General features: G+C 41.4%; 4 protein-coding genes across 4 annotated transcripts; 2 read left to right on the top strand and 2 right to left on the bottom strand.

Annotated features, from left to right (window-relative positions):
• The first annotated feature begins 1,542 nt into the window (after positions 1–1,542).
• Positions 1,543–4,947, top strand: LOC115583624 (C-type lectin domain family 4 member M-like). The gene is made up of 6 exons (XM_030420684.1): positions 1,543–1,699; positions 2,830–2,916; positions 3,099–3,332; positions 3,732–3,895; positions 4,006–4,112; positions 4,635–4,947. Exons 1-6 carry the CDS (start codon positions 1,618–1,620, stop codon positions 4,792–4,794), a joined length of 834 nt encoding a protein of 277 aa, XP_030276544.1. The 5' UTR covers positions 1,543–1,617; the 3' UTR covers positions 4,795–4,947.
• Positions 4,948–6,700: 1,753 nt separating this feature from the next.
• Positions 6,701–7,191, bottom strand: LOC115583742 (histone H3). The gene has a single exon (XM_030420906.1). The coding sequence runs from the start codon at positions 7,172–7,174 to the stop codon at positions 6,764–6,766; it is 411 nt and encodes a 136-aa protein (XP_030276766.1). The 5' UTR covers positions 7,175–7,191; the 3' UTR covers positions 6,701–6,763.
• Positions 7,192–7,302: 111 nt separating this feature from the next.
• On the top strand, positions 7,303–8,062 carry LOC115583785 (histone H2A). The gene has a single exon (XM_030420980.1). The coding sequence runs from the start codon at positions 7,546–7,548 to the stop codon at positions 7,927–7,929; it is 384 nt and encodes a 127-aa protein (XP_030276840.1). The 5' UTR covers positions 7,303–7,545; the 3' UTR covers positions 7,930–8,062.
• Positions 8,063–9,883: 1,821 nt separating this feature from the next.
• LOC115583669 (histone H1-like) lies at positions 9,884–10,577 on the bottom strand. The gene has a single exon (XM_030420770.1). The coding sequence runs from the start codon at positions 10,535–10,537 to the stop codon at positions 9,938–9,940; it is 600 nt and encodes a 199-aa protein (XP_030276630.1). The 5' UTR covers positions 10,538–10,577; the 3' UTR covers positions 9,884–9,937.
• Between the last annotated feature and the right edge of the window lie 3,714 nt (positions 10,578–14,291).

The raw sequence follows: 14,291 nt of genomic DNA, 5'->3' as shown, positions 1-14,291 counted from the left end.
AATATGATAGGTAATTTGCGGTGGAATTTTTACTTTACAAATTATGGACATGGCAGATTCACACGGGATTAAGATCACAGACGACCTCCGCAATTATTAGAAATTACTGGAGGTCCCCAGGTTATACTAGTCCCGTGTGAATAGGGCTTTTGTCAGTCGGAAAAAGTTGCATTCCATCAATACACAAATTGTCTTTGATGCATGTTACAATATACTGGACATTGTTGCGAAATGGCCCGGATCAACACACGATTCCCGAATTTTAATGGAGAGTGGTTTGAAGCAGCTTTTCGAGCAAATGCCGCTTTTATTGGCAATTCACGTTTTTCATCGGAATCTTCTAATTTGTAGTTTTTGTCCGAACGTTTTTGTTGTGGGGGGGGGCACTTAATTCTCATCATAAACACATTTCTTTATCCAATATCTTTCCATAGGCTTTGTCATGGGCTTGCAGGCAACTTCCTTATTTTCACTTCATGCATTGCGTAGCCTAAATGACTTTTCAATGGGCTGCCCTGTCACTCAACAGCCAATCACCGTTGTCACCGCTTCTAAGTGCGTCCTTATAAAATGACGTCATCCATAGCAACAGAGAGTTACTTCTAGTTTAGGAGTTCACTGTTTTCATAACTAAAAGTAGGTCTCAGCGGGTTTGTGAATTACTTTTAAGAAACGACTCCTACATAAAAACTTTTAGTCCGATTTAGGAGTACTCCTAACGTTAAGATAAAAGTCTTTGTGAATACGGGCCCTGAACAGCACCAAACTTCAGCAACATTAGAAATAGGGTCCCAGCACATATGTCGAGGCATCAAACATTTGTTATCGTTGCCGGATTTGTCGGAAATGATAAACGTAACTCGGAGTCTAACACAGTTTCACGGTGTGTTAGACCATGGATTAAATTTACACCGGAATATGCCTTTAACTGTCTGCACCTTTCTTGCCCCATTCCAGTTCACCCATGCGCACTCAGTTACTTCTGTTTGGACGTGCCGCCCATTTTGCTGCTCACTTTTTGCAATAAATCACTGAACTGTTTCTGTCTGCCTCACACTCACCTGCCTGACACAGTGACCTGTTATTTCTTTGTATATACACAGAGGAATAAAATGCTTCAGTCCATATAAACCCCAATTCATTCATGAAACAAAGTCCACACAGATTCTCCAAATGGCATAAAAACTTTAATGTCACTTGACACAAATTGAGAATTTTACTTTTAAATTATGTTTATAATATGTTGTCTATACATACATTGTTTATTTGTATGTGTTGAATAAACATTACAATAAAACATTCAGCAACCTGTCATATATGTAGCATATAATATATATTTCTTGTTAATATGATAAAAAATGAAATGCTCAAAAAAGGCACAAATTATTTTGTTGCCGCTGTCACTTGCGATAGATGTGTAATGACGTAATGGAGTGGGCTACTTTTGGTGTCTCGTGTTTTACTTCCACATAAATTGTTCTTCCTGTATTTGGCACCTCTTCTCATTGTCTTAACCCTGATGTAAAGAGTGTATATGCTCACTCTTGCACCAAAAGAGGGAACAGAAAGTTTACACATAGGCAGAACTAGTTCCCAAATAATAAAGCAACGAGGGTGATGCAGCCAATGGAGATACACGATTACATCAATGAACGACCAAGACGTTATCAGAAAGGCACTAGGGATGCAAATCAAACAGGTAATAACACACATAATGATATTCTGTATATACTGTTAAACAAGTTTTTTGTGTGTGTGCACAGTAACATAGTGCTACCACCCTGCCTCAGAGGAAAATTTACATTGATGACCTGTTACTGTTTGTTATACGGAGGGAAGCGAACAAACAAACAAACAAAATACATGAAATTCCTAAAAGATGAGATGTGTTAGAACAGTCCAACACCAGAGTTGTCTTTCAAAGACGCTGATGATTATTGAGGGACATCAGTGAAGACAAAACCAATTTCAGTACATCTCAGATAAAATTAGGTTTTGTGTTTTGTCATTTTCAGATGTAAGTTATTTAAGCATTTACAGAAGACCATTTAAAAAGTGTTACCTGAATGCCATACATTAGCCTTCATCAAAAGAAGTGGGCTACAATTACAAACCAATATTATGAGCACTCCTATGATATCATTTTGTAGAAAAATGTCCCCCCATATCAGGCTAATTGATGGCCTTGTGAATTCAGATGGACTTTAATTGGCTGTCAGTGTCTTTCATCAAATCACTCTAAAAGAGATCCCAATGATATTGTGTGTTATTTTCAAAAACACACAAATGAAAAGTCACTCTATGTGTGGACACCCCCTGAGATTACTTAACTGAAAATCAGTGTCCTCATCCTGAGTACATTTCCTCATGTAGACATGAAGCATAAACTTGCTGTGTTGTGCACTCACAGTTTTCCTGTGTTAAGAGGGAATCATTTGACACATCATTTGCATATTTTGGTTTACATTCAAAATAGGTGAGATGGGCTTACTCTACTAAACAACTGACTTACAGCATGTCTGATTGTCACTTTGGATTCATGGCACATTGGAGGTCATTCTAGCGATGTCCACAATAATTTCCAAGTAGTAACTGACAGAAACCATGGACAAAGCAACACAAATAAGACCAAAGTTGTGATAAAGTGTAACCATACATTGAGGCAATGGGTGATTTTTAGTAGACTAACTTTACAAAATGTATATTGTAAATCTCAAAGGATAAAGAATAGATGTCTTTTCATTTATGATATATCAGTTACACATTACAGCCTCACATGGCACTGCTCAAACTTTTATTGCTGTTCGTCTGTGTATATTCATTTTACAGAGAGAAGACTCTGTTGGCTGCTTTTCATCAGCTTTGGCATTCTGTGTATCATTCAAGCCACTCTTAATGTTGCTCTACGTCTAACTTGTGAGTATGATAGGGGTTTTGGCTTTGTGCAAATTCACATTTTGTAAGACATCATAGACAAAACCCCAGTATTGCAAATACACACCCATTAAGTAGTTTAGCATGCTGCTGTCATATATTTTGTATTTCAAATAAATTTGAAAAATTATCTTAAATGTAGCCTTTTGTTTTGATACAATCAGTGATCTCAAGCAAGGAACAAACCGGCCCAGACTGCAACGCAACTCATTTGTGTGATGACGAAAATCAGGTGACAATTGTGCAGGATTGTGAGCGGAGGATGCCTTGTCACTGCAACAAGTTACAAGAAAGATTCAACGCCTTGACCGGAGAAAGAGACCATCTTAGAAATGAGAAGAGTGATCTCACCAACAGGATAAGGAAGCTGGTGGAGGAGAGGGACAAACTGCTAAGGGGTCAGAACAAATCAAGTCATCTGTCCTTTGTACAGATTCTCCTCATTTCTTTCTCTCTCATTTCTCTTTCATTCTGATATAAAGGAATCTATCCACCATTTATACTTATTCTGTAATTTACCCAGACACAAATGCCTGTGAGCATTTTGCAGCATCTTAGTGCGGCATGGCTGTGATGTGTTCATCTATTTTTGGTTACAGTGAGCACTATTTGTGGTTACTATGAAGAATCCCTTTGCTGCTGCTGGCAAAGTTATGGTCACAGATACAGAATACAATATTTATTTTAATTGTCTCAAAGTTCAAGTGACAAAGTTTGGTTATATTTGTACTTAAAGATCCCCATCCAAGTGTCAGAGTCTAATCTATGATGTGTCGTTTGTTTATTTCATCCTCCAGAGCAAAGTTGTTGTGTGTCCTCTCAGCGTTGTCCTCCAGATTGGAGAGATATCAACTCCAGATGTTACTTCCTCTCCACTGAGCAAAAAACATGGGAGGACAGCAGGAAATACTGTCAGTGTAAAGGTGCTGACCTGGTAGTGATCAACAGCGAAGAGGAACAGGTACAGTTCCCATAAATTGTGCCTGGGCCTACAGTATGTGTGTGCCAGTCTTGGTGGTGGAGAAGATGTTTTGAAGTCATAGTTATATTTTCTATGATCTCAATCAACAGAGGGCCTTGTACCGTATGGATGGGAATCAAGATCTGTTGTTCTGGATTGGTCTACATAACACCACTGGGACTTTTAAATGGGTTGATGGATCTGCACTGACCAAAACGTAAGGGCTTCAGAATAACTCTAAAAGTTCTTGCCAGGCGGGTAGATTCAATCAAGACCCTGGTATCACAGAAATAAGTCCTACAGTATGCGGGCAGCACTCAGCTAGAGATCTTAACAAGTCTGGATCAGCAACAGATCAATGGAAAACCAACTTAAAGGAACAGTCATCATCTGGCTTTCCATTGACATGGGAGTTGGTAGATGTTGTTGGTCGTTTTTGGGTAAACTGGTCCTTTAAACCCAACATGTATCGCAAAGTTGTTTCTTTTTGTTTGTTTGTTTTTTTAATGAGACCTTAGCAAAAGTGAAAATCTCACCAGGAAATCAGACAAAATGATTCATCTTCTTGGCAGAAGTTTGGCATGGACAAATACCATCGCATTGCTTTTGGTATTGGCTGGTCGATACTGCTCTATGTTGGACAACAGTGAAAAGCAGTGCACCTCTTTACATTGCTTTCTTTGCTGTGATTAGATTTTAACGTGTTTATGTCTCTGGCCTCCATTTCTATCTCATTTAGATTTTGGCAATATGGCCAGCCAGGTGACGGTGGTCCCAACAACAAAGAGGAGTGTGTGGAGATGTATCACTTCAACCCAGTGTTGGCCAACTGGAATGATGCCCCCTGTGGGCACAATCGACATTGGCTGTGTGAGAAGGCTCCATGTACAAGTCCATAGTACATCAAAATATTTTGAAAATGACATGAAATATGAAAAAAGAAAAAAAAGTAGGATATGCACATCCTAATGAGAATTTGAAAAAACAAACAAACAATGTATTGGATTGTATGTTACTTGAAGGTATTTGATGGTAAAATTTGTTCTACTTTGTTTCTGTCTTATGTGTATTTTTGAGAAATGTTTGCATTTAATAGCTTTTAGTAGGAAAATCAAAAGTTATTGATACACAGCATGATAACCTGTTAAGGATCAATAATACACATAAGGGATAATGCTCTACGAGGTGTCCATAATCAGGAATTAATGGACAATGTGGAGGCCCAAGAACCTCCGCGAAGCCCATTAATTCCTGATTATGGACACTTCGAAGAGCATTATCCGGCTTAAGCCTTATACCATGGTCACTTGCCAAAGAAAATTTTCATGCGTTTTACAATCAAAAGATAAAGTTTTTCACAAACCATAACTAAGTTTCCCTAGTAACGCCTGAGGGTTTGACTAATACCTGGAATCATTACCCTCCTGCAGTGTTGCCAGATTGGGCGTTTTTTCGCCCAATTGGGCTACTTTTGTTGACACCATGCAGGAAAAAAATACATTGGGCGGGTGAATAAAATTTGGGCTGCTTTTGTCCACATTTGGCGAGTTTTTAATATTGTGAAAACAGCACTCTGAACTGCGGGAGCCCATCAGGAGCGCCGGAGGAGCAAGTTAAATAGAACAGAAAAGCGCCAACCCCACCCCCCGGCTAACGGCAAGGAGCATAACTCCCCCCCCACTCCCCCACTCACACATAAGGGTGTCTGGCAACTTCGTGATTTGGGCTGGTCTTTAGTGGATTGGGCGGGTTCTAAGATCTGATTGGGCTGGAAACTGTCAATCCGACCTGGCAACACTGCCCTCCTGTAAGGTTCTTGTGCAACAGAGACGTTGTTCACTCCTGCAGTAAATAAGACGGACCATAGATACAACTTAGCAATGGCAGATATTCTAGTCCTCTCAGCGATGAGCCAGAAAGCGAACGCTATGCTAGCAAGATTCAAAGTCAATAATATTGCGTACGGTTGACAAACAGTAAATATAATTTGACAGTATGTTTAACAACAATAAAGACTAGCTAGCTAGATTTTCACAAACAAATGATCGGCCGTGTGTAACGTTACTGTGGCCGCAGCCTTGAAGAGCAGAGTTGAACAGCGAACGGTATGTCAGATTAATTGGTATCAGTACATTTAGAGGGGAAGTGTACTTTCTGCAGCTTGTGATTTACAGTTGCCATTTTGTCAAATCAAAAGCTTTTTACATTATTGTTGTTTAATAGTAGAGAATCAGTTCTAGGAGAATATGTCAGATGTTAGATTAAGAACATCTGTTTGTGAATAAAGATCGTGCTTCATTGCCAATTGAATAATAGAAGGCTCTGAATTATTGCATTTTTGTGTTGGCAGGCAAATTATAGAGTAATGCATACTTATGGAAAGTGGTTGTAAAGGATTCAAAATGTTTAACAGCCATCAATGATATGAGAGAGCCCTAAACCCATGTGGGTGAACTGTCTGCCTCACCCATGTGTCCCATAATGCCGTAGGGGTAACCAGAGGGTTAAGATAAAAATTAATGACGCCAAGTACCCACAAGATGGCAGCAATGCACTGTATATTGTTAGTTTCCTTCAGTAAAGGTTTTAAATCGGGAAAGCGGCAAGATCTCCAGAAATCGGTTTAAGCGTTTCCACTGATAAGTGTTAGATTTGACCTCAATAGACTTAATTTATTTTGTAAAGTCAAACGTAACCATGTCAATTTCGACATACCATGTATAGTAAGAAAGACATTTTCAATATGATTTTAGAAAACGTAGTATAGATACAATGTAAACCAAATGACAGACAAGAAGGAAGCAGCTCTGTGTAGAGGAGTGAGGGGGCTCTGAAAAGAGCTGTTGTGGTTGTGGAGCAGCAGACAGGTTACGCGCGCTCTCCGCGGATGCGGCGGGCCAGCTGGATGTCTTTGGGCATGATGGTGACCCTCTTGGCGTGGATGGCGCACAGGTTGGTGTCCTCGAAGAGGCCGACCAGGTAAGCCTCGCTGGACTCCTGCAGAGCCATGACAGCGGAGCTCTGGAAGCGCAGGTCGGTCTTGAAGTCCTGAGCGATTTCTCTGACCAGGCGCTGGAAGGGCAGCTTGCGGATGAGCAGCTCGGTGGATTTCTGGTAGCGACGGATCTCTCTGAGAGCCACGGTACCGGGCCTGTAACGGTGAGGCTTCTTCACTCCGCCGGTGGCCGGCGCGCTCTTACGGGCAGCCTTGGTGGCCAGCTGCTTCCTGGGAGCTTTGCCTCCGGTGGATTTACGAGCGGTCTGCTTGGTTCTCGCCATTGTTTCGTCTTCTTCCTCTGATCAGTCAGGAGAAAGGTGTAGTGAAAAGAGGAGACTGGCTGCTCTTAAACTGCGGGACCGGCTGTGAAACGGTGACGCGGCTCCGGAGCTCCGGCTCCTGATTGGTTAGCGGCTCCTCTCGGAGCTCAGCTCCGCCTGGAGGAGTCGACCCCCGCCTGAATCTCCGCTGCTTATTGGCGAGAAACCTGTTCGAAAAGTCCGCCTAAATTCATTCAGGGGCCCCTCTGCTGAAAGCCTCTTCTCTGGTTGGTCTGACGGAGACCCGCACACCCTCCGCGGACATAAAAAGGAGGGTTGTGCTCATCGACAGCACATTTTCTCTGGGTCGAAACTCTAGAAAGATCTGAAACATGAGCGGAAGAGGTAAAACCGGCGGCAAAGCCAGAGCTAAGGCAAAGACCCGCTCCTCCCGTGCCGGGCTCCAGTTCCCAGTCGGTCGTGTCCACAGGCTGCTCCGCAAAGGTAACTATGCTCAGCGTGTTGGTGCCGGCGCCCCCGTCTACCTGGCGGCTGTGCTGGAGTATCTGACCGCTGAGATCCTGGAGTTGGCTGGAAATGCTGCTCGTGACAACAAGAAGACCCGTATCATCCCCCGTCACCTGCAGCTGGCTGTCCGCAACGACGAGGAGCTCAACAAGCTCCTGGGTGGAGTGACCATCGCCCAGGGCGGCGTGCTGCCCAACATCCAGGCTGTCCTGCTGCCCAAGAAGACCGAGAAGGCCGCCAAGAAGTAAACTGCTCCATCAGAGACCAGCAACACAAAGGCTCTTTTAAGAGCCACCCACTCACTTCTGATAAAGAGCAGTGTTTCTCATGTCCGTCTTAGAATGTAAACCACATGAGTTTCAACTTTACAAAATCAGTTTATTTCGATAAATATACCATAACCATTGCATCAACAGGTGTATTCACACCATGTTTATCGTGTAACTTTCTTACAGGTCCGATCCATCCACCTTCGTGTCAGGCGGGGTTTTGCTAAGATGATCCCTTCGCCTTGATCTATTTTATGATAACTTTAAGTCACTTAATTCATCACTACCCATACATCAAGAACACGGCCTTGAGCTCACTGCAGACGCCAGACCTGTCACCATATAACTTTGATCAACTCATGTTTTTATACACTCTATTAGCATATTTGTAAATATTACATCTAATGCAAGTTCACGTGAACAAGTTGGTAACACAGCTGACAATGAATGAATCTACTCTATGTGCACACCATGACATTGATAAAATATTGAAGAGAAGTAGACTTACCACATCCTCTTCACATCTCCCTTTAAAAAGGAAATGACAGTGATGTTGGACAAGTGACTTAGGAGCAAACCATTGCTGATTTATAGATATTTCAGTGAGTAACACTGTTGACAGAGATTTCCCAGACACACACGAAGTTGATGATTTAATGCACATGAATGAGCAAAATAGATTTTAAAATGCCTTTCTCACATTTTAATAATTATTTTGAACAAATATTTATGAAAACAATGTAGAAAAACATGTAATTTAGGTTTAATCCGAGGAGCAAAACCTGATATTTAGCAAATCGGACAGCAAAAAACCAACAAAATCCAGTGTAGTAAATGCATTTTTTGCTAAATAAATGATGAGATCTGTTGACTTTTTGCATTAAATAAAAGAGAAATGTGCCCTGATGTAAAATGATCATTGCTTGAAGTGAATAAATAAATAACTAAATTAATGGATAAATAAAGTCTAGAATGACTCAAAGGTCTTATTAGGTCCAATCCATCCACCTTCGGGTCGGGCGGGGTTTACTAGGATGATCCCTTCGCCTTCAATCTATTTTCATGATAACTTTAAGTCACTTAATTCATCACTACCCATACATCAAGAACACGACTTCTATAAATCTGTGCATACTTCTAGGCCTAAATTTTGAGATGACCTATTATCACTTAGAAAATCATCAGTGCCAGCAGATAAATAACAATCTCCAAAATCTGACTGAAGAAAAGGGACAAATATGGCCAGTGTTTAAATTGTTCAACCTTATTTAACATAGTAAAAATTTTACATTTGTTACAATGTAACAAATCACATAGAAACCAAAAAGTCATAATAATACAAAAATAGTAAAAAAGAGCACCATATTTACAACTGTATACATGCATACACCTGCCATACTGCAAGATTTTAGAAGGGAAAAAGAATGAATAGAATAAAAATGTGAATTGTAAATGTATAGTTCAGTAATTTCACTGTTAAGAAACAATAACGTGGTTCATAAACATTTCATCAGGTAATTGTGAAGGTTAAAGGCTTCAACTGCAACTCATCCAAATATGCTTAAAAATTAACTGCAGTATTTATTATTCGGAGCATCATTTGCAACTGAACAGATATAATGAGGTATTATAAAGTGCAGTCATACAGTAGAATGACAACATGAAACCCGGACTGTGCGCTTCTCAGACGTAAAGAGATTTTACTTCCAGAGATTTTTTTGTGTGTCTATGACGTCACAACTTATTAACAACATTATTGATGAGTTGAGTGCTGTGTTCCAACCAGCAGGTTATGAGAAGTGGAGAGGAGTTACCCTTTTGTCCACCAGGTGCAAATACAGTGTCATGTTTAGTGTCAGTGCCATTAAAATAGAAACATTTAGCCTATATTTGTCAACAAGAATGAAGAGGACTGAGCTCTTTGAGGATGGTGTGGGTGGCTCTTAAAAGAGCCTTTGGTCGGGACGTGTGAAGTTGTGCTGACGGCTCACTTCTTCTTGGGTGCTGCCTTCTTGGCTTTGGGCTTGGCAACCTTCTTTACGGGGGTCTTCTTGGCTGCAGGGGCCTTCTTGACTACCTTCTTGGGGCTCTTGGCGGCCTTCTTGGGGCTCTTGGCTGGTTTCTTGGCCGCTGCGGGTTTCTTTGCCTTCTTCGGGGACTTCTTGGCGGCTGCGGGCTTCTTGGCCGCAGCTTTGGGCTTCTTAGCCGCGGCGGGTTTCTTGGCTGCGGGCTTCTTGGCTTTAGCAGGAGCCTTCTTGACCGGCTTCTTGACTTTGGGCTCGGCCAACTTCTTGCTCATCTTGAAGGAGCCGGACGCTCCGGTCCCCTTGGTCTGGACCAGAGTCCCCTTGAGCACCAGAGCCTTGACGGCGGTCTTGACGCGGGCCTTGTTCTTGTCCACATCGTAGCCTCCGGCGGACAGAGCCTTCTTGAGAGCGGCGAGAGACACTCCGCTTCTCTCCTTGGATGCGGACACAGCCTTCACGATCAGGTCTCTGACGCTGGGGCCGGCCTTCTTCGGCTTGGTCGCCTTCTTCTTGGCGGCTTTAGCCGGAGCGGCGGCGGGAGCTGGAGCTACTTCAGCCATGTTGTATTAAAGTTCTGATCCTACTCACGACAATACGAGAGTCTGACTGGACGAATGGAGAATCCAGAGCAGGAGGCTGTCCTTAAACACCCCATGAGAACCGTGGAGACTCAACCCGGGCCGTGGCTCGTGTGAGCAGTGTGAATGTCGGGCCACTTGTGTTTTCTCTTCCTCGATAAAAGACTCCAGACTAAATGTGGGACAGGTGTTGAAGGCTGACAGTGAAGGAGCCGATAGCAGACTTGTTTCTCTTCATATTGAAGTCATGTAGAGCTCTGAAGCTCTCTGCACTTTGTTAGAGGAGCCTCCAAACCTCCCGCTTTCATCGTCGTGAGCAGCGCTGCTCCGCGAGTTTTCCCACTCATTTCTCTCCTAAAGTGTTTTAAAATACATCAGAGATGAGTCAAAAGCAGTTTTCCAGCTGGTCCAGGTGTTTGTTCAGGGACACGAAGTAAAACAACCATCTGTTGTTGATCATTTTGTTATAAACTCAAGTTATTCTGGCAACAGCAAACACACTGATGATGGTCGAGGCTTCCTGTCAGCTAATCGGTCCGGCTGTGGACATTTCTGCTGCTGGACTCCTTTCATATATTTATCATTGGTGAATATTACAAACTTTAGTAACATGGTGTCACACAACAGTTACTTTTTAATCTTCTGTTTCTGGAAGCATGTTACTGTCAGGTTTGTTTTTCTTAAAATGTTGACTTAATCTTGTTTGTAAAGTTTATATTTGCACACTGGTTGTGCATCTACATTTGTAATGAAAAGTCAATAAATTAGTTACATAATAAAAAAAGATTCCTGCAATGAAAGGGCCTGCTTATAGAGCTAATTATACACATCTAAAAGGAGATTGAATGTTATTTAAAATAATTGTATTTAGTAACTTTAGTTGTTATCAGTGTAAAAAATGTAATTCACAGTACTTCTACCCAGGACAAATAGTCCAGATAATATCTATCTATCTATCTATCTATCTATCTATCTATCTATCTATATATATATATATATATATATATATATATATATATATATTAGGGAGGTGAGTTAGGTGAAACTCTTATATCTTGTATATTCTTCTTTCTGGTGTGATTCTGTCACATGATGGTCTCTAGTTGTTTGTTGTTGGTCTCTAAAATTATTATAGCCTAATTTAGCAAGCCAGTCTGTTTATGTTTGATTACTCTTACTTTTGAGTTCAATCAGTAGAGGTTCCTTGACATTGTGTGAAGTGTTGTACTCTCTTTAAAATAGTATTATTATTACTGCATAATTAATTCCACTTGCTGCTCTCAATGTTTGAATTTGAAGCTGAATTTAATTGTTCATGATACTGTATGATTTCCTCAACAATACATCTCAATTGGTGAAAAGTATAGTGACCTTCCTGAAGGAATAAAAACGGTCACTGTATGAAACAGTCAATATCCTCTACCCCATCCTACTGGAAACCATATAATCCTTCTATATTACACATGAAGCTTCAATCAATCAATCAATCAATCAAAGCTTTATCACCCACAAGTACCAACAAATCAGCACAACTAAAATGAGATTACGTTTCTCCAGGATCAATAACAGAAGACAATAAATAACACACAATATATAAATATAATCATTTAAAACTGTGCGGCTACTGATGTTGTTGTTGTGTGCTCAGACTGTGACCTCCGGAAGTCTATGATCATCTCCTTTGTTTTTTTCCGCATTGAGCACCAGATTATTTTCTCTGCACCAACCCTCTAGGTGTTTAACTTCTTCCCTGTACATTGATTCCTCATTTCTATGAATTAGTCCCACCACTGTGGTGTCATCCGCGAACTTCTTATACAATGCCTACTACATCCACATTGTAAGCACTAGAATTGGATGGAATTATAAGCTTGACTTCATTTCATGGTTATAAACTTATGATCTTAATAGCTACTGTATTTGTATTTTCACCGGACAGGGCACATCCAAAATAGAACATTCAATGTGATCTTGCGCTCACAGAGCAGCTGAAACACTTTGAGCTTATGGAGATACACACAAACCTAATAATTATGCTAGGCAAAACACCACAGAGGAAGTGGTAATATGGCCATAGGTGTTGTGCCTGCATGACGCCAGCTCTGTGTTATATTATATACATGTTTAATGTATTATAAATGTATTATAGAGATGTTGATGGACCCACTTACACTTACTTTGGACTGGATTTGATGGAAACAAATCAGCTTTTGTTGCAAGATGAAAAGAAACCAAAGTGTTTTGTTTCTCAGTAACTGCCACTGCAATCAAAGAAGTAGTTGCTCAACACACAATGCTGTGGAGAACGTGTGTGTGTGTGTGTGGGGGGGGGGGCGCCACAGGGGGGGCACAGGGGGGTCCAGACTCAGAGTTATGGGGGCACTGGCCCCTGTTGGCCCCCCCTAGAACCGCCCCTGTACCAACCTCAAACTTCCCAAACCCACCCAATCCATCATTTCCAACTTCCTCAACAACCGCCACATCAAGGTCAAAGTCAACTCAGCCATCTCAACACCATTCACCCCCCAAGCAGGAGTACCACAAGGCGCAGTTCTCAGTCCACTTCTATTTCTCATCTATACCTCAGACATCTACTACCCCCCAGCCACCATAGCCAAAGTTTCTCAGTTTGCCGACGATCTCTGCTACTGGTCCAGCTCAAAATCTCCACAACTAGCAGCCAATAAACTCCAACATTGCATAACAGAAATAGAAACCTGGTCAAGCGTGTGGCGCATCAAACTCAACCCTGTCAAAACCCAGTGTGTCATCTTCACCAAAAATCAACACCTACAGCTCAACAACATCAACCTCTCATTATTCAACCAACAAATCAGCATCAGTAACAAAGTAACTTTCCTCGGAGTAACCTTTCAAAGCAACATGACCTGTCATCACAAAACTGGAACAAAAAGGAAACACCAGACTGAACCATCTCAAAGCCCTCTGCGGAAAGCATGGCGCATCACCCTCAACAATAATCAAAGTCTATCTAGCCTACATCCGACCCCTGTTTGAATACTCCGTCCCCGCCTGGATCCCCCTCACTGACAACCAGATACAACACCTCCAAGTCATACAAAATAAAGCACTAAAACTGGCTCACCGTCTCCCAAATTATATCAGCAACCACTACATTCACAGAATAACTGGCATCCAGACCATCAGACAGAGACACCAAGTAATAGCCCTAAGATATTTAAGTACAGCAATAAACAACCCTGCCCTCCAGAGAACCATCCAAGAAGCCAAACAAATTATCAACACCCCTCTGTCATTCATCCTCCAGCTGAAGCCCCCTCACTCCATCCCCTGATCCCCCCTCTTCTATGGCCGAGTAACTCAACACAAAACACACACACAGACCATCTGACACTCACACGGACACAAGAACATATAAATATGAATAGATCACTTATGACACACATACACACAAGTCTGCACTAAATACACATGAGCACTTTATTTTACTTTGCTCTCTCTCTCTCTCTCTCTCTCTCTCTCTTTCTCTCTCTCTCTCAATTCAATTCAATTCAATTCAATTCAATTCGCTTTATTTGTATGAATGTCACAGAGACTATGTTGCTAAAGCATAAAGAGTCAATTAAACAGGACAAAAATACACTTCATACGTTAATATATACATATATAAATAGAGTAAAATTTAAGAAAAATAAAATAAGAAAAAAATTATGTGTGTGTGTTCGTGTGCATGTTTCTATGTGTGTGTGTGTGT

The sequence above is a fragment of the Sparus aurata genome, chromosome 1 (genome assembly GCF_900880675.1).
Source record: "Sparus aurata chromosome 1, fSpaAur1.1, whole genome shotgun sequence".
NCBI classification, from domain to species: domain Eukaryota; kingdom Metazoa; phylum Chordata; class Actinopteri; order Spariformes; family Sparidae; genus Sparus; species Sparus aurata.
The sequence above is the reverse complement of the archived record's forward strand: the minus strand, read 5'-3'. Positions and strand labels throughout refer to the sequence as shown.

Coding starts and splice junctions, on each gene's coding strand:
- LOC115583669 (XM_030420770.1), bottom strand. CDS start 10,537: ATGGCTGAAGTAGCTCCAGCTCCCGCCGCCGCTCCGGCTAAAGCCGCC.
- LOC115583742 (XM_030420906.1), bottom strand. CDS start 7,174: ATGGCGAGAACCAAGCAGACCGCTCGTAAATCCACCGGAGGCAAAGCT.
- LOC115583785 (XM_030420980.1), top strand. CDS start 7,546: ATGAGCGGAAGAGGTAAAACCGGCGGCAAAGCCAGAGCTAAGGCAAAG.
- LOC115583624 (XM_030420684.1), top strand. CDS start 1,618: ATGCAGCCAATGGAGATACACGATTACATCAATGAACGACCAAGACGT. Junction 3,896..4,005: donor TCAACAGCGAAGAGGAACAG/GTACAGTTCCCA, acceptor CTCAATCAACAG/AGGGCCTTGTACCGTATGGA. Junction 4,113..4,634: donor GGATCTGCACTGACCAAAAC/GTAAGGGCTTCA, acceptor TATCTCATTTAG/ATTTTGGCAATATGGCCAGC.